The sequence below is a fragment of the Hyaena hyaena genome, unplaced genomic scaffold (assembly GCF_003009895.1).
Source record: "Hyaena hyaena isolate Hyena2069 unplaced genomic scaffold, ASM300989v1 scaffold_55, whole genome shotgun sequence".
NCBI lineage: Eukaryota > Metazoa > Chordata > Mammalia > Carnivora > Hyaenidae > Hyaena > Hyaena hyaena.
In genome coordinates, this window is record NW_024080687.1 from 334,054 (window position 1) to 354,441 (window position 20,388).

The following is a 20,388-nucleotide window of genomic DNA, read 5'->3' on the forward strand; positions in this document are numbered from 1 at the left end:
GTCCATCAACGGATGAATGAATCAAGAAGATGTGGGTTATCTATACCATGGAATACTACATGGCAATGAGAAAGAATGAAATCTGGCCATGTGTAGCAACATGGATGGACCTTGAGGGTGTTATGCTGAGTCAAATAAGTCAGGAAGAGAAGGACAAATATCACATGTTTGCACGTATAGGAGGATTAGGAGGAACTTGACAGAGGACCATGGGGGAGAAGAAGGGGGTAAATGGTGGGGGAAAGGGAGAGAGGCAAACCATGAGAGACTCTTGAATGCTGAGAAACAAACTGAGGACTGATGGATGTGGGGGGGAGGGGGGAGATGGGCATGGAGGAGGGCACTTGTGGGGATGAGCACCAGGTGTTATATGGAAACCAATTTGACAATAAACTATTTGTTAAAAAAAAAAAAATCTATGTGTGAATTTGCCTTTTTCTTTGAGTTCTGGCAGTCTCTGTCTCATGTACTCTGAAGTTCTGGTATTAGATTAATATATATTGGGGTGCCTGGGTGGCTCCCAGTCAGTTAAGCATCTGACTCTTGATTTCTGCTCAGGTCATGATTTCACAGTTGTGAGATCAAGTCCCACATCAGGCTCTGCACTGAGTACGAAGCCTGCTTAGGATTCTCTCTCTTCCCACCCATCCCTTTCTCCCTGCCCCTCCCCTGCTTTCTCTCTCTCAAAATAAATAAACATTTAAAAAAATAATACATTTTTAGAATTGTTATGTAACATTTATGAATTGACTCTATCATTATGAAATGTTCCTTTTTATCCCTGCAGTACTTTTTTTTTCCCTAAAATACACTTTGATACTAATGTAACCATTCTAGATTTCTTATGCTTTGCACACAATTCCCATTTTCATCTTTCTTTTAACCTGTACCTTAATACTTCAAGGGCGTTTCTGGTAGGAAGCATATTATCCAGTCAACTGGCCTTTCAATTAGAGTTTTCAGAGAACTTAATTTTCATGTAATCACTAATGTGGTTTAAATCCATTATCTTGCTATTTGTTTTCTACTTACCCAGATGATTTTTATTTCTTTCTCTCTTTTTTGTTTTTGGGTGTTCTTTGGGGGGGGGGGGGATGGCTTTAAAAACAGACCTTTATTTTTTTCATTTCAGAAGTCTATAAGCCCAATATCAGAGTGCCAGCATGTTGGCTTCTGGTGAGATCGCTCTTCCTGGCTTACAGATGGCTGCCTTCTCACTGTGCCCTCATATGGCCTTTCCTCAGTCTGTGCACATACAGTGAGCTCTACGTATACTTTTTTATTACATTAGTTTTAGGTATACAAATAATGATTTCATGTGTGTGTATTAATTTAAGTAAGTCTTAAATTAACATCTAGCACATTTACAAAATTTTTTTCTTACAATGAAATTTTCAACATCTTCTCTATGAATTTTCAAATATACAATTTATTAACTACAGTCACCAAACTGTACATTACGTCCCCAGAAATTATGATTGGAAGTTTGTGCCTTTTGACCTCCTTCACCTATTCTGCCCATCCTATACCCTTCACTTCTGACAACCACCAATGTGTTCTCTGTATGTCTAAGTTTAGTTTGTTTTTAGATTCTACATCTAAGTGAGATCATATAGTATGTGTCTTCATCTGTCTGACTTATTTCACTTCAAAGTCATCCATGACTTATTTTGCTTGTAAGGTTCATCTATGATGATGCAAATGGCAGATTTCTTTATATTCTGTGGCTGGATAATATTCCATTGTGCATATGTAACACTTTTAAAAATTTATATTTATTTTGATAGAGAGCACGCATCAGAGTGCATGCCCGAGGGTGTGTGCACAAGAGTGTGTAAATGGGGAAGGGGCAGAGAAAGGGAGAAGATAGAATTCCATTATCAATGGGGGACTTGATCTCACAAACGGCAAGATCATGGCCAGAGGTGAAACCAAAAGTCAGATGCTCAACTGACAAGCCACCTAGGTGCCCCATAACACATTTTCTTCATCCATTATGTAAATAATGCTGTGATGAACACAAGGGGGCAGATATCTTTTCAAGTTAGGGTATTACTCTTCTTCAGGTAAATGACCAGAAGTGGGATTGCCAGATCACATGGTAGTTTTAATTTTTTGAGGAACCTCCATACTGTCTTCAATAGTAGCTGTGCCAATTTACATTCCCACCAATGGTGGAGGACGTTTCCCTTTTCTCCATATCCTCACAAACACCTTTGGTCTTTTTACTAATAGCTATGTGAACAACTGCGAGGTGATATTTCACTGTGGTTTTGGTTTGCACTCCTCTGAATACTAGTGATATTGAGCATGTTCTCATGTATAGGCCATCTGTACATCATCTTTGAAAAAATATCTTTTCAGATCCTGCCCATTTTTAAATGCTTTTTTAGTTGGATAAGCTCTTTATATATCTTCTAAGATATATGATTCGCAAATATTTTATCTCATTCCATCGCCTGCCTTTACATTCTGTTGTTGGCTTCCTTTGCTGTAGAGAAGAGTTTTAGACTGATGTAGCCCCATTTGTTCATTTTTGCTTTTGGAGTCAGGTCCAAAAAATCATCTCCAAGACTGATGTCAAAGAGCTTACCACCTATGTTTTCTTCCAGTTTTATGGTTTCAGGTATTTGTTGGAAGTCTTTAACCCATTTTAAGTTGGTTTTTGTGTCTCTTTTAAGTTTTTTTAAGCATTCCATTGTATTAATTATTAGCTAGTCCTCATTGTTTTACTTTATTAGGGGTTGCTCTGGCTTTATAATATGCATATTTAACCCATCAAAATCTACATTGAAATAAGATTATACCACTTCACATATAATACCCTTACAATGGGTACATTTCCATTTCATCTCTTCTGTGTTTGTAACAACTGCTGTTATACATACATACATTTTACTTCTACATTATGTATCACATGATATATTATTTTGCTTTAAACAGGCAATTATCTGCTAAAGAAATGTAAAAACATAAAGTGTTTTATGCTTATCCACATATTTACCTCTATTTCTGTCACTCTTCATTCTGCTTATATAGATACAAGTTTCCATCTAGTATCATTTTGCTTTTTTCCTAGATAATTGCTTTAATTCTTTTTTAGGATGCTGGTCTGCTGGCAATGAATTCTCTATTATTGTTTGGCTAAAAACTTTATTTTTTAGAATAGGCTCCATGCCTGCCCAGTGCACAGCCCAACTAGGGGCTTGAACTCACAATCCTGAGATCAAGACCTGAGCTGAGAATAAGAGTAAGATGCTTAACTGACTGAGCCACCCAGGTGAGCCAGACTGAAAACTTTATCTCACCTTTATTCTGAAGAGTATTTTCAAAAACTACAAGTCTAGGTTGACCACTTTTCTTCCTTCAACACTTCAAAGATATTTCATTGTCTTCTACCATACTTAATTTCTGATGGTTATCTGGGGATTTTTTTTTTTAAGTTTATTTATTTTGAGAGAGAGAAAGGAAGAGAAGACTCGTGTGTGAGAGAGGGAGAGAGAGAATCCTATGCAGGCTCCATGCTGTCAGCACCGAACCCAACACAGAGCTCAATCTCATGAACCGTGAGATCATGACCTGAGTGGAAATCAAGAGTTGGACGCTCCAACTGACTGAGCCACCCAAGAGCCCTTCTGTGCATTTTTATCTTATTTCTTCTCAACTTGAAGTGTCTTTTTCCTCTAGTTCCTGAAATTTTTCACTTCAGAGTTTATTTTCAGCACTTAATTATGATGTTTTTACAAGCCCTGGGTGTGTGTGTTTTATCCTTTTTGAATATATGGATTCATAGTTTGCATCAAATTGAACATATTTTAATATTGTTTCTTGAAATATTTTTCCTGACCACCTTCTCCCTCCGTCTTATTCTGTAACTCTATCTATGTATGTTAGACACTTTAAAATTATCCTAAGTTTTTTGCAGTTGTTACGCATTTTGTGTTTCATTTTGGATGGAGTCTATTGCTACATTTGCAAATTCAATCATTTTTTCTTCATGCTCTACTGGCAAAATTCCACAAGAAGGAATTAATTTCAGACATTGCATATTGTGTCTCTAATAGTTAGTTCCATTTAGTTCTTTTTTTTTTATATTTGCTATTTCCCTCCTCATTATGCTCACAATTTCCATTACCTCCTTGAGCATGCTGAGCATTTTTATTATAGTTATTTTAACATTCTTGTGGCCAATTCCATCATTTCTGGTTCACTTTCTATCAATTAATTTTTCCTCCAAATTGTCACATTTTGCTACTTCTTGATATATAGCTAGTAATTCATTTTATTAAATGTAGGTGAATGCTACATCTTGTTCTAATCCTTTAGAAACCCGTGGTTTTCAACCTGGGGTACTTTTACACCCCAAGAGATATGTAGCAATGTCTGGAGACAATTTTAGTTATTACAACTTAAGAGTGCAACAGACATCTAGGGGCAGAAAGAGAGGGAGACACAGGATCCGAAGCAGGCTCCAGGCTCTGAGCTGTCAGTGCAGAGTCCGACACAGGGTTCAAACTCAAACCTGAGCTGAAGTCAGATGCTTAACCTAATGAGTCACCCAGGCACCCCACAGAGTCAAACCTTCCTTATTCATATCACCTCCTCTACTATATATGCCCAGTTTCTTCACCTGTAAAACAAGATTGTTCATAAGACGGCTGTGACGATTAAATTGATGCCTATAAAGTGCTCAATAGTGTCTGGCTCAGTGGCTATTATTTTATTATTATTATATTATTTTAATGACTTTAAAGATGTATTACTAAGCACCATTCAAGTTAAGAGAGAGCATGATAACAGAGCAAAGAATAAAAGGAAAAACATCCACGACAAGGAAGAATGGGAGGAGAAGGGGGAGAGAAGAAAGAAAGACTGTAACTGGTGTCTCTCCAATCAACTGAGACTAATCATGATACCTACAGTGTGAATCTCACTTCCTCTACCTTCTGGGCAAATCCTGTTCTCGTGATAAATCCCATTCTTCTGAATTTGCATCTTCAATTTCTCCCTCTCTACTTGTTCTTTGCCACTGAATATATGTTGTTCTCAACTGCTGCACTGCTTTATGCTTACTCTCTCTACCGCTTCCCCACCCAATCATCTCGTGCTCCTGTCCCACTCATCTTTCTTAACTGCCCTTATCCAGGTCATGAATCATCTCTCTGTCCCTAAATCCAAGATTACATTTTATTTATCTTGCTTATCATACTTAACCTCACAAGGAACATCAGACAATACTGCCTATGTCCTCCCTGAAAAACTCTCTTCTCTGATTACCACACACTCATAGGTTTTCTCTTGGCACTCTCTCTTTGTGCCTTCTTGGTCTTCTTTTTAGAATTCTTATCTCAGTTCATACCATAAATGTTGCTATACAGGATTCAGTCCAAGGCTCTTTGAATCAAGTGTAGAATGTGAGATTAAAAGAGTTAAAGATGAATCCAACTCTTTGGTTTAAATAAAAGAATGGTAGGGCGCCTGGGTGGCTCAGTCGGTTAAGCATCCGACTTTGGTTCAGGTCAGGATCTCAGGACTTGTGGGTTTGAGCCCCGTGTCAGGCTCTGTGCTGAGAGCTTGCTCAAAGCCTGGAGCCTGCTTCAGTTTCTGTGTCTCCCTCTCTCTCTGACCCTCCCGTGCTCACTCTGTCTGTATCTCTCTCTCTCAAAAATAAATAAAACAATGGAGTTGCCATTAATTCAGATGAGGAAGATGGTATAGATCAGGTCTAGGGGCAAAGAAAAGGGAGAGATGATCAGATGACCACCTTAAGTTTGAGATGCCTATTAGACATCTAAAGGGAGATTTTTATAGGCTTAAGGCAGGGAGGAGACTCATACAGAGTGGAAAATACCAGAAGCTATAGTCACTGGCTTTACAGAATAAGGGGGGGATATTGAAATAAAGTCCTACTTATAGCAAATAAGTGGAATGTAAAAGATTACAAAGGACATCGATCAAAAAAAGGTTAAGTATATTTGACAAAATGAAAAAGGAGTCATTTCATTATAAAAATGGAAACATAACACTTCCCTAGAGAAGCAAAGCTTTTCCTGAAATTGATTACCAGAAGACATTTATCTTGAGACTGTATAAAGAAATCATCAAGTAACAAAACAGATTATGAGCTTACCATATTCCTATAAACAATGTAATAGTGACTTTCTTATAACTTTTATTCTACAGTTCTTCAATGAAAACTGAGGACATAAAAATAAACTGCCCATGAACTGCCCATATTGTCCTGAGTCAGGATTATCTTAACATTAATAGCTAGAGTTCAACTGGCCAAACCAAGAACATCATCCCATTTATTTTAGTTTATTGAAGAGAACAGCTTTACTAAATGTCAAGAGGTATACTATGTCAAGAGGAGAAACTATGTAAACTAATCAAATGTGCTGGATATGGCTTTTCAACACTATAAGCAAAAAATGACATTTTACAATGTAGGGTCAACTATAATTCTTATAATAGCTACTAGAAACACAACATACTATCTTACTAAGTAAGTAAAATAGAATAAAAAGACTGTAAAAATACCAATTGTAGACAGTACATTTCATTTCATTAGGACACAGAATAGATCAATTCTTTTAATCATAACGCATAAGATGGAGCTCTTAAGTCAAAACTTAAAAGAACTATATTCTTTTATCGCTAGAGGTTTCTAAAGTCCTTATAAAGCACTAACTTCTTAGCATTCAAATGAATATGCAAAAACTTTTTGCCTAAAAGTTAGAATTCTCTGAAATAGGGAATTATAGTGTACTTCAACCACTGACTTCCCACCCCATAATCACAGAGCTCCACATTTAGAACGTGATGTTATTTTAAAGGGGTTAAGCAAGCAAGGAAGTACATTTTTAGCATATAAAATTCTGCAGTTACTAAAATTCAAATAAGGCTGAATAGTGCAAGAAAGTACCCAAAGTACTTTTAAAAATTATAAATATAAAATACAAATATGTAAAATATAATAAAATTTAAATTGTACTTCTTTTGCTGGTAGCCCTATATGGACTTAAACTTTTGTACATATTTTAAGAGCTGAGTTTACAGGGCATCAGACACATCACTTCACCATAAGCTTTAATTCATAACAAATTTTAATGTTAAAAATAAATACTAGAAAATCCAGTTACCTATAAAACATAAGAAACAATAAGTAATATGCATGAGAAGTAATTCACGGGACAGTCTGCTAATAACTGTACCACTAAATTTAAGCCAGATGTTTTCAGTATTTGTTTGTTCTCTAATGGTTTTTACACATCCTTTAAACGTAAGTTCTGACTTTAGAATACCAAGTATTCTCAAAAAAGTGTAACATAAAATAACTGTTTTATGATTCTTCTGTATCTTCCTATCTCCTTGATTTCCTGTTTTTCAATGTAATCAATATCTTCACTTGAGACAGTGTCCCAACCTCACCCCATTCCAACTCCTAAAAACAAAAATTGCTCTGCCTAACACAACTTTATCAGGTCCCTATTTAAATACGATTGACTCCACATATTTTTAAATAGGCAAACTAAAGGAAAGAATGAGGTGAAAAAGTGAAAGTAAAATAATGTGGTAAGAAAAGAACTAACATCTATTATGCTTCAAAACTTGCCAGCTATGATGCCAAGTTTTCTCTATATACATAATCTGAAAAATGAGGGCATGCTTTATAGAAGGTAAGGATTAAATAAAGAACATTAGACAGACGATGACCAAAAGCAAAGCTTTTAAAGGATTCAATTATTTGTTTCTTTAATTCACACAGTTTAGGGTAGAGCCTTAGAGAAATTTAGAATCTTAAAAAGTTCATTGCAAAGTTAAGGAGAAAAAACAAACCAAAAGAACACTTAGAAATGAGGGGCAACCTAAGAATGGAAACTTGCACCTTTCACAAGGCTACTGGCCATCACCATTTCATACTAAATACCCATGAAGTTAGTGTTTCTTTCATTAATTTTTATTACATGTACAGAGCTAAAAATTATACTTGAGCTCCTTTAAAAGGTCAATGAGTCTCTGTTTTATTTTAGTTTACTTACTTTTTAAAAAAATTTTTAATGTTTTATTTATTTTTGAGAGAGAGAGAGAGCAGGGGAGGGTCAGAGAGAGGGAGATACAGAATCCAAACACAGGCTCCAGGCTCTGAGTTAGCTCTCAGCACAGAGCCTGACATGGGGTTCGAACCCACAAACCATGAGATCATGACCTGAGCCAAAGTCGGACGCTTAGCCGACTGAGCCACCCAGGCACCCCTATTTACTCTTTGAGAGAGAGAGAAGAGAGAATCCCAAGCACTGGACACTGCAGAGCCTAATGTGCGGCTCGAACTCATGAACCAAGTGTACACACAAGATTATGAAATTGTGAGATCATGACCTGAACTGAAATCAAGAGTCTGATGCTTAACTGAGCCACTCAGGCACCCTAAGAGGCCAATGAATATTAAATAATGGATTCTCAAAAGATAATCCATGATAGCATATGTGGTGGATTATATTCTTAATCACATTTGGTGTCCAAACTTGTAGGAAAATTATATATCCCTGCTATTAGACTTAGGCATGACCATGACCATCCAATACAATATTAGTGGAACTGATATGTGTAAATTTGGAGCAGAAGCTTTAAAAGCCATGCTCCTTTTTCCCTGCCTTTGCAAGCATTAAGCCATGTGACAACATCAGTGTAAGTCCCTAAATAACTATGTCTTTGTTTTAAGCCACCATTGATTTTTAGGTTGTTTTCACTGCAGCATATTCTGAAAAACATACTATGCTACAGTTTAAGAAAGAAGAAAATATACAAATATATGTTTTCACATGTGCCTACATAAACACCCACTAGGAGGATAGCAATAAAGTACAAATGCTTTCTATACAGAGCAGAAGAGAAAACTGCGTGGGTGCAGACAAGTATTATTATACATCTTTTTTTTTTTTTTCTTGGAAAGGAATAGATAAGGGAGCCTGGGTAGCTCATTCAGTGAAGCATCCAACTTCAACCTAGGTCATTATTTCACAGTTCATGGGTTCAAGCCCTGTACTGTCTCTCCACGCTGATAGCAGAGAGCCCACTTTGGATCCTCTGTCCCCCCTCTCTCTCCCTGCCCCTATCTCACTTATGCGTGCATATTCTCTCTCAAAAATAAAAATTTTAACAAGAAAAAGCTGTTTTTTATATACACTAATTTTTGATTTTTTTTTTATATTTGAGAGAGCGAGAGAGAACACAGGGAGGGGGACAGAGAGAGGGGGACAGAGGATTCAAAGCAGACCCTGCACTGAGAGCAGAGAGCTCATTGTGGGGCTTGAACTCACGAACCATGAGATCATGACCTGAGCTGAAGGCGCATACTCAAATGACTGAGCCATCAAGGTGCCCCTGTATACTAATTTTTGAACCCAGAATCTAGTCATATATGTGTATGGGTGTATATGTAAACTATGTACCATAGGAACTAATTTGTAAAATTTTATTTGTATGATTATATGTATACTTTTCAGAGAGTGTACAGCTTTCATCTGCATCTCAAAAGTGAACCAAGAAACATGAAGAAAGCAACACTCTTGCCTGGAGGCAATAATCACCCTCAGATACTGACTGATCAATCCCCTGATTTTAAAGCACAGTGCTCTGTGCAAGCTGGCTAACCAACCATAGCAGAGATTCATCTACTTTCCCTAGAATAACCAGGAGCATTCCCCTCTGCTCCAGAAAACAGATGACATAATCAACTAGAATGAGGGCTACCTGTTGCATATATAAATTATTGAGTTATATTTACACTATTCTTCCTCAAAGGGTTTGCACTACAAAAAGGCACATGAGTGATATGAGATAAAATACTCTAGAGTAAAAATTAAACAGATCATAAGCTATTCATTTTGTGGACCCCTATAGTACGCAGTGAGCAAACAAAGAGAAAGTACAGTCTCTACCTATAAACAGGTGACAGCCTGCTGGAGAGGAAAGTCAGAAACATGTACAACAGCCGTGGGTGCCATGATGAAAGTGTGCACAGACTGGTCAACTGCACTTCAACAACGGTGTTAGGGCCACTCAATGGGGAAAGAACCTCTCTCTTTGTAACAGTGCCCCAACTAGTGTTAAGGGTTAACTTGCTTCAAGTTTATGCAGTCCTTGCTGGCTGACTTAAGTCCCTTGGTCTGTAGCAGAACTAACTTACTTTGAGATTTGCAGACCACTGACCTCAAGGAATGGAGGGACCAGAATATAAGGCCTAACTACACTTGAAAACAGCTGCTGTTGATGCCAACAAGTCTGTTCGGGGTCATGTCCACATATGACTACACCACTGCCTGGGGACCTGCTTCTCCTGCAGGTTGCCTCCCCACCCTCACTTTTTCCCATACCTTCCCTTCAAAACTGTCCAGCTTTGCCTGGATGGGGAAGATGGTCTTTGAGGCACTGGTCTACCATCTTCCCAGGTTGCCAGCTTCCTGAATAAAGCAACCTTTTCTCTTGTCTCTTGAGTATTAATTTTCGAGCAGTGATCAACCAAACCAGAGTTTGAACAGATCCTCTGTCCTGCAACATCTTTAACAAACACTGACAGGAAAATTAGATATCCACATGCAAAAGAATGAAGTTGGACCTTTGTTTTAAAATGATATACAAAAATTTACTCAAAATGAATTAATGACGTAAACATAAAACCAAAACCTATAAAATTCCTAGAAGAAAATACAGGGGGAGAATTTCATAACACTTTGGCAATGATTTCTTAAATATGATACCAAAAGCACAAGCAAAAAAGAAAAAATAGACTACCTACAGTAAACATAAAAACTTTTCTACAACAAAGAAAACAATCAACAGAATGGGAGAAAATACCTGCACATCATATATCTGATAAAGAATTAATGTCCATAACATATAAAGAATTCCTACAACTATAAAAAATAATAATAACAACTTGATTAAAAAACAGACAAGGGACCTGAACAGATACTTTCTCCAAAGATGATACACCATGGTCATCTTTGTGTCAATGGTCAATAAGCACATGAAAAGAAGCTCAACATCACTAATCATCAGAGAAATGCAAATCAAACTCACAATGAGATAGCATCTCATATCCTTTAGGATAGCTAATACCAAAAACCAGAAAGTAAGTGTTGCTGAGGATATGGAGAAATTAGAACCCTGGTACACTGCTGGTGGAAGTGTAAAATGGTGCAAACACTGTGGAAAATTATATGGCGCTTCCTTAAGAAATTAAAATTAGAACTATATATAATCCAGCAATCCCACTTCTGGGTATATATCTGAATTGAAAACAGGTCTCAAATATTGGTGTGCCCACATTTTAGCAGCATTATTCACAACTGCCAAGAGGTGGAAACAATTCAAACACCCATGAATGGATGAATAGCTACACAAAATGCAGTTCACACATACAACAGAATATTATTCAATCTGAAAGAGAGAATTCTGTCACACACTATAACATGGAGAAACTCTGAAAACATGATGCTAAGTGAAATATGCTGGCCACATAAAGACAAATATTGTATGATTTCATTTATATGAGATATCTAAAGTAGTCAAATTCATAGAAACATAAAGAGGAATGGTGGTTCCAGGGTCAAGGAAAGGGAGTTTTTTAAAATGGGTGCAGAGTTTTGATTTTGCAAAATGAAAAAGTTCTGAAGGTCAGTTGCACAACATACACATAAATAACACTATTGAACATTATGCTTTAAAAACTGGTCAAAATAAGTTCTGTATAATGTTTTTTATAACAATTTTTCAAAAAAAGTCTGTATAGAGGAAAATAAGGGAAAGAGTGATTAGAAGGAAAAACACAGCAGTTTAGAAGATAACATCTTCTAAAAAAGTTGCAGTCAGAGCTGTGTATTATATTTTTGGGTTTTTTCTTGTTTTTGTTGAGATGCATATTATATTTCTAATATTTCCTGGAACATTTCTGAGAAGATGAAAATGTACAAAGTAAGTTTTTCTTTTTTTTTAAGTGGCAAACAATATATTCTGTTTAGAACTATCTTTCATTAGCACCTCTTATACCATTTTACTACAGACTGAAACATACTAAAATTTGAGTTCATACCTTGTCTTGTTGCCCAGAGGCTGGACCCTAAGCTTCTGGATGGCAGAGGGGATTCTGTGCCCTCACAAAACCAAACTAGCACTTAGCACAGAAGATGCTTAAGAAATATTCACTAATTAAACTGGCCTCCACTGCTTCCTAAGGTCATGTATTTTGTTCTAAAAATACGATTAGAGTTAAAACTACCACAAGACTGATTTATACCTTCACTCTATTACCTATTATTATTAAAACTGATTTTTAAAAATTTTTTAATGTTTATTTATTTTTGAGAGAGAGAGTGTGTATGTAAGTGGAAGACGTGCAGAGAGAGAAGGAGACACAGAATCTGAAGCAGGCTCCAAGCTCTGAGCTGTCAGCACAGAGCCCGACACGGGGTCTGAACTCATGGACTGTGAGATCATGACCTGAGCCAAAGTCAGACATCTAACTGACTGAACCACCCAGGAGCCCCTAATAAAATTGATTTCTAAAACCCTTTCCTGAAAATTTGATCTTATTTATAGTTAACCGGAAATTTTCCCTTAATATCTCATTCATCATTACTAGCTCTCATTACTAGACCTGTTATATGCGGTTTAGTTCACAGAACAATTAGCAGTATTTTATGATTATATAAAGTAATACATTTCTCCCTGACACTATCTAAAATCCAAGGTCTTCTGTATGTATCATTTCAGAAACTGATTTCATGCTGTTTTTCCATACTCATCACAAACGATCTACTGATAACACCAGTGATTATAATATCTCTTTTTAAGCATTAATTCTTTCATGAATAAATATAAAAGCAAACATACACAGGTAATATAATTGTGACTTGTAAAATATAACCAAAGTGTATAAGAAAAATTAAATCCCCTTAGAGTGAAGCAATCTCAATTACCAATTTCTTCATCTCTGTGGCTGATGAGCTTAAAGATGAAATCACTGCAGACTAGAATGTACCCTGTGGTATTAAACTAGAATGAAAGGTACCAGTAGGAATAGGTAGGCAGGTGGGTAGGTAGGAAGGTAGGTAAAAAGATAAATGACAGGTAAAGAGATGCAGGAGTGAATGTGTGTGTAGGAATGCGTGCACGTGTGGAGGCAGTCCCCAATTTTATCCACTAAGAGGTCCTAGAAGCAGTATCACCCCAGGATCAATGAGCACACTTGCATTCAGATCTCAATGTTTAACTACTAGACCTCTCTAAAAGAAACCAAGGTTACCTAGATAAGCAGCTGATTTCAGGACTAAAGTAAAGAAGAGTTCAAGATAAACCTGGAACATCTTGGGGGCGCCTGGGTGGCTTAGTCGGTTAAGCGTCCGACTTTTGCTTAGGTCATGATCTCACAGTTCGTGGGTTCGAGCCCCGCATCAGGCTCTGTGCTGACTGCCAGCTCAGAGCCTGGAGCCTGTTTCAGTCTGTGACTCCCTCTCTCTCTGACCCTCCCCTGCTCACGCTGTCTCTCTCTCTCTCCTAGAAATAAATTAAAAATATTAAAAAAAAAAAAAACACACAAAAAAACACCTGGAACATCTTGTATCACAAAGTAACAAAGCACTCAAAAAATGATGAAGACCTGTCAAGAGGACACAGCAATACAAACTGATCCATAACGATAAAAAAGCAGATGTATGATCACTTGAGACCAGAGGCAGAAAAAGAGATGGACTGCATCAGGGCATGAAGAGTATCTTGGGGGTGATGCAAATGTTTTGTACATTTATGGTGGCAGTGGTTTTCATGGACATATACATCTGTCAAACTCCTCAAACCATATATTTTAAATAGGAACAGTTTATAATAATATGAAGTATAATTCCAAAAAAGTTGATTTAAAAAAAACACAGAAACTAATTTGTTGGAGCTCTCATGGGCCAAATCTGGTGGTATCAAAATAAATAATAGTAATGGATTAATATCTAGTGAATAAAACAGAACCCACTGGTGAGTCCACACTGCTAAATAAACAAACTGAGCAGAAATAAAAGTTCTTTAGAGAATGTCAAGTAATAAACAAAGATGGGATGGTGGAGTTAGAAAATCATCATTTTGCAACTATCATAGCAATAACTGATTCAGACAAAATTTATCCACAGATGCTTAAATTGCTGGGTGAAGTTTGTGAGGAAACAGGATACTTACAAAGTCTCAAAAGTATCTCCCCACAAGACACTTAACAATTATAAAGAAAAAAACAATGCATTTACTGGCAACACAATTTGAACCAAGTAATCAAATTTAACATCACCAAAAATAAAGCACACAGACATTATGTGCCTCTTGATACAATGCAATAAGATAGCATCATTTTGTAATTCTGTCAATAAAACACAACCCGAAACTAATGATCAGGAATCAGGAGGAAAGCCCAACCTGGGATCCATTATACAAAATATCCAGCTTAAACTCTTCAAAACGGTCAAGAAAAACAGAGAAGAGCTGGGAAATTATTCTAAAGAAACTTAAGAAATAAATTCTCTCCATGCTTTTCCAGAAATGGGAGAAAAAAATAGCTATATAAAGCATTACTAGAAAAATGAAATCTATATTGAACTATGGATTAATCAATATTGTCAAATTAAACACTGTCAGTATTTAATGTCTTGATTTTGGTAAGTATATTAAACCTCACTACACATACCTTTCCATACAGAAAAAGATCTACTTATCCCTGCATTACCACTTATGAATTTAATATCTCTTAAAAATATAACTAATTCCACAGCAATTCTTAAAAGTAATTTAAATTTAGCTTTGTTCTTGATCACAGTTTTACATGGTGAGCAAACTGAAGATAAAATTGTAGGTGAGTCTATAAATGGTGGCAATCACAAAATAATAATGACATTCTGGCTGCACAAAAAAACATAATTATCTGAATATGGAAAAAAACAAAAGCTAGTTTTTTTTTTTAATTCCTAAAATCTCTGAAGTAGATAGGCCATTTGTAAATTCAAATCAAAACAGTACATTAGTACATCGTAAGTGGGAAGAAATCAGAAAACATAAGTAGTAGCAATTCATAATCAGGGTACTAAACATTTGAGTTGAAACAAACATCAGAAAAGGAAAATTACTGAATTATTTGCCTAGATATTTAGTTCATTTTAAGTCCCTGTCATAAGCTGCTTTATAAAAGTAGAAAACTGAAGCTCACAGTTCAACACAGGAACAGAGTTTCAATAATACAAAATAAACACTAGATCATATATAATTTTACTTAAATCTATTCAAAATTTTTAAGAATCTACCTGAATCCTCCTGGGTGTCATGAGTTTCACCATCATCTGTCACCTCTAATTCTTTCACAAAATTTGAGGGAAACAGTCCCAACTTGTTGTTCAGGGTTCCACTCCACCATCCTTCTTCTACCTGAAAGAATTCATAACTCAAAAGTAATAAAAGTTTCTCTTAAGTGACAATTTCCCGCTATGGGAAAATTAAGCTACAGAAGTGAGCACAAAGTTAATGAAGCAAAATAATCCCTATAAATCCATTAAGGAAGTACAATGGGGAAAATATACTTTAAGTAAATTAAATGGATTAGATTGATCATATATAGGATTAGTCATATCAGTCATATTTTACAACATTTACAATGAGAATCTGTAATCAAGTGCAATGTATAACATAAATAATTCTTATGAAAATATCAGATAACCAAGAATAAGGACTTAATGGCAGGAAGTAGATAGCTCTCTTCTGGAATGTCACTCTTCTAAACACTACTAAGTCTCAATTTGTGATCATTTCAATATTTGTAATATATTTCATATATTATTTAAGTATATGCAGATTTTTTATTTGGAAAAAGCTTGATGAATACAATTTCCCAAAAAGGACATGAAATTACTAAGCCTTTTAAGTGACTAAACCCAAGTAACAAAAAGAATCACTTACTTTTAAAATCCAGATGCTAGGCTCTACAAAACACTCCCCCTTACCTCAACCAGAAATATCCTCTGGAACCAAACTCTTTAGAAAAATATTGACATTCACTAATAAAGAGGTTACTCAATTTCATGAAGTTATTTAATAACATTTAATAACTTTTAAAATATATAATTTCTGCTAAGTATGCTTAAAGGTCTTAATAGGTAAAAAAAAATTTAAGAGTAAACTATTCACTGTTAAAATTCACTTAACAGCAGTCCATAAAATATCATAGCTAGAAAAGGCTCTTTATTCTGTTTAAAATGTTTTAAGTGTTTTTCACCTCAGAATTACAAAGTAAACTTTAAGAAGGTATTCATCCAGCAAGCACTATGTATAAACCATGGTGTTAACTGCTAGGGAAAGACTGATATTTGCATATGAGAAATCTCTGTCCTTGAGTGAAATAATCTAAAGAAAACAAACACTAAGCAGATAGTTACAATACAATGTGTCCTATAACAAAAGTTATGAACAAAATGCTGAAAAGGCACAAAAGAAACACTTAAAAGATTCAAAAAAAAAAAAAAGCTCCCCTCAAATGAAATGACAAAAAAGTTAGATATCAAAGGCCGAATAAGAGTTTTCGAGGTACAAAGCAAATAAAAGTATGATGACGTAAAAATAAAGGACTTATTTCTAGAATATATACAGCTGAAATACAAGATGGCTAGAATACAAGCTGTTTGAGGGAGAAACGGGAGGTGGGAAGAGTGAAGAGTTCAGAATTTTGTTTTAGCAGACTTACAGAGACACCAAAGTACTGAGAGTTCTTCAAACCATGGTGATGGAGATATGTAGACCAAATTACAACCAAGAAAGAAACATCAGGAAACTTCTTATCTACACGTACAATTCCAAGTCGGTAGCAACTGAGTAGTTAGGCTAAATAACCTAAGGAATTCTCAAAAGGCAGGATAGTATAGTAATAAAGAATAATGACTCAAACCATGTGGATTCAGATTCTGGCTCCTCTGCATCCCATGCATATGGGCTTGGGCAACAACAGCCAAAATGAGATCTCCTATCCCACATGCTCATCAACAAGGTAATCTTGACACTCCTCCACCAAGAAGTGGTTTTCTTTGTCCTCATCGCCTTCAATCTTGCTGACTTTCGACATGTTTGTAGCCAGCAGACCACAGTGAAAGTGACACTAGCACTTCCAAGGTCTGATTACAAAAGACTATTAACATGTTCACTGAAATGTTTACAGTCAGAGCCCTGAAATGTCATGCAATAGGTCCAACTATCCAGAGGCCCCAATACAGTGAGAAAGCCAAGCCAAACGGAGAAGCTACCTAGTGGCTCTCCAAAGGCAGTCTTCAAGTCTTCTAGGTAGCAATCACATCAGTAAAGGAGCCTTCCTAAGATTCTACCAGCACCTAAACTTTGAGTCTTTCAAGTTGAAGCCCCCAGACATCAGGGAACAGACATGCCATCATAGCTGTGCCCTATCTGAATTCTTGACTCACAGAATATCCATGACCTAATAAAGCAGTTGTTCTTTGCTACAAAGTTTGCGATAGCATGATATGCATCAACAGTAACTAGAAGAGTTAATCACTTATTTTCCATGACTCAATCTCTTCATATATAAAGTAGAAATAAAAATTCCAGTCTCCTCAGGTTGTTTAGAAATTTGAAGAAAATAATAAATGTGAAACAACATAACGCTTTAGACACACAGGTTCAATAAACATTAACTATTATTATTAGAAATAATACAGAATTGTATTTTTAATACAATTATAAAATAAAATTAATAATTTTATTATGTAGGAATAAAACAGAATTGTCTTTTGTATAAATACACTGGAATTTGTTATAAACATTAAGTGATAAATTACATGAGGTTATGACATCAATCTCTATGGCTATACATGATACCAAAAGATACACTTTTGAAAATGAGATCTTCAACAACAAAAAAAAGAAAACAAATGGGATCTTCAGCTGCCAAATAAAACTTTTAATATTCCTTTAATGGTAAAAGCAGAGATATGAAAAGTTATGCCTACCATGTTTTTAAATCTCATTCCAAGATATTAAAATGTGGGAAAAGTGTTTTGGGTTAACATTTAAATGTGATAATTCAAACAAGGCAAACCTTTTAAAAAGATTCTACTTTTGTATCCCTCTGCTACGCAGAAGGTAAAACTGATTATATTTTATTGCTTTGTGCCTAAAGTGAATTCAGAATCAAAGAAAATGTTTACATTTATTCTTGGCTACTTAGATTACATTAATCTTTACCTTAAAATTTTTTACTCCTGAAATCAATACATACAAATACAAATACAGTACACAGGACCAGTGTAGTAAGAATGAGTAAAACTTTATTCCAAAAGATAAGACAACCTTACATTAAGTCACTAAAGAAACATTAAAACTTAAAACCTGTGTTTTTGTATAAAAAGCAATGAAACTGGCAAAAAAAAAAAGGTTCTAATGAAAAATTAATATTCTTACAAATCAGTTTTCTAACACCTAGAGCATCAATTCCAACTCCTGCTTCCTCTATGTCTTCCTTACCTCCTCAGTAATATCAATAATATCTCCCACTTTCAACTCCAGTTCATCTTCATTTTGTGGAAGGTACTCAAAGAGAACTTTACACTGACGCTTCTTGGTCTCTAGAGGAAGTAACATAGTAACAAAATTAAGTTAAGAAAGATCATTAAAATAAAATAACAACACTTTTATTTACACACTGTATTTACTGCCACAGAATTTATATGTCTGAATAAAAATCAAAACATGTAAGCATTCTAAGCAGTTAACCACAATCAGTTCTGGCCAGCTTTTCACCTTGCCTCCACACTATAATCTACTCATGCCAAAATAAATTCAAACCAACTACAAATAAGGTACAAGTCTCTCAGCCATGAACTCTATTTATACATATGATTCCACCAATTAGACAAAAGTAAAATATCCAATGCCAACTTTGAGACTAAAAACACATACAATAAGAGACACTGTTGGCAAAACAAATTTTATCACAGATAAGCTGTCCTCCAAGACAGTAATTTTCAGACTACTTTCTGATCAAAGTCTAGGAATACCCAAAATGCACTAAGAGTGTCTGTGTTAAAAAGATACAAAATGAATAAATCCAAAATATATGTTATCTTCTTTAACAGCTCTACTTTCTGACAGATAAAATCAAACTCACACAGGTAAAGTTAACAACATATTTTACTTTAACTTTTCAAGCAAGCTTCATTTATTCAGGCTAGTAAAGATAATTTATTAACCATGCAGTTTGAGGTTCTCAACTTCTTTCAAACTCTAAGAATTGAGAACTGAGATTCACTCCCACCTTTACAACTTAATCATTGAAGTACCTATGGGATAGATGACTAGGATTAAGTGATTAAAGGATTACTTCTTGCTAGTCAAAGTACTCTGTTCCCCAGACCAGCAGCAACAATCACCTCAGTGCTTAGAAATGCAGGCTCCACCTCAGACCTACCTGTTATGGACTGAACTGTGTCTGACTGTATTGGGAGGCAGGGCCTTTGGGAAGGTAATTACAGTCAAATAACATAAAAGTGGAGTCCTACTCCACACACACACTTAACTGTGCATGTGTGCCTGTGCACACACATATACAGGAGCCATGTGAGGGGAAAGACATGACCTGCAAGTCTGGAAAAGAGACCTCACCAGAATCCAACTCTGACAGCACCTGGATTTTAGATTTCTAGCCTCTGGAACTGTAAGAAAATACTATTGCTTTTGTTGTTTAAGCCACATGGTCTGGGATATTTTGTTATGGCAGCCTGTTATAGCAGTCGGAATCAGAATCTGCACTTTAGTATCTCCTAGGGGATTCTCCATCTTGCACTCAATGATCTAATTATACTGATTTCTAATTGCTTGAAAATTACAAACCCTATTGCTTCGGAGACTTAAATATACTGCTTCTTTTAAAAAAAATTTTTTTAATGTTTGTTTGAGAGAGACACACAGAGAGAGAGAGAGAGAGAGAGAGAAGGCAAGAGCGCATGTCCGTGAGTAAGGGAAGGGTAGAGAAAGAGGGAGACACAGAATCTGAGGCAGGCTCCAGGCTCCGAGCTGTCAGCACAGAGCCCAATGTGGGGCCAGAACCCATGAACCGTGAGATCATGACCTGAGCTGAATTCGGACATGTAACTGACTGAGCCACCCAGGTGCCCCTAAATATACTGTTTCTTTTGCCAAAGAAACTTTACTTTCATCCACAAAGTCCACCTTTCTCTGTCTTCAACTCATCTTGAGGTCTCAACTTGGAGAAAACTTCTTCCAAAATAGCTTTCTGGATTAGGGACTCTTCCTTTGTGCTTATATACGTACACTGTTTACTTCTACTATCTACCTATTACT

General features: G+C 35.9%; 1 protein-coding gene across 2 annotated transcripts in view; it reads right to left on the reverse strand.

Moving 5' to 3' along the window:
- The window catches only part of LOC120231239 (CD2 associated protein), a 131,641-nt gene that overhangs the window by 55,523 nt on the left and 55,730 nt on the right, over positions 1-20,388 (reverse strand). For both annotated transcript variants that reach the window (XM_039231233.1, XM_039231232.1), the window contains exons 4-5: positions 18,553-18,653; positions 15,336-15,456 (exon numbers count right to left, since the gene is read on the reverse strand). In XM_039231233.1, coding sequence (XP_039087164.1) covers positions 15,336-15,456; positions 18,553-18,653 — 222 coding nt within the window. The remainder of the gene's footprint in view (positions 1-15,335; positions 15,457-18,552; positions 18,654-20,388) is intronic.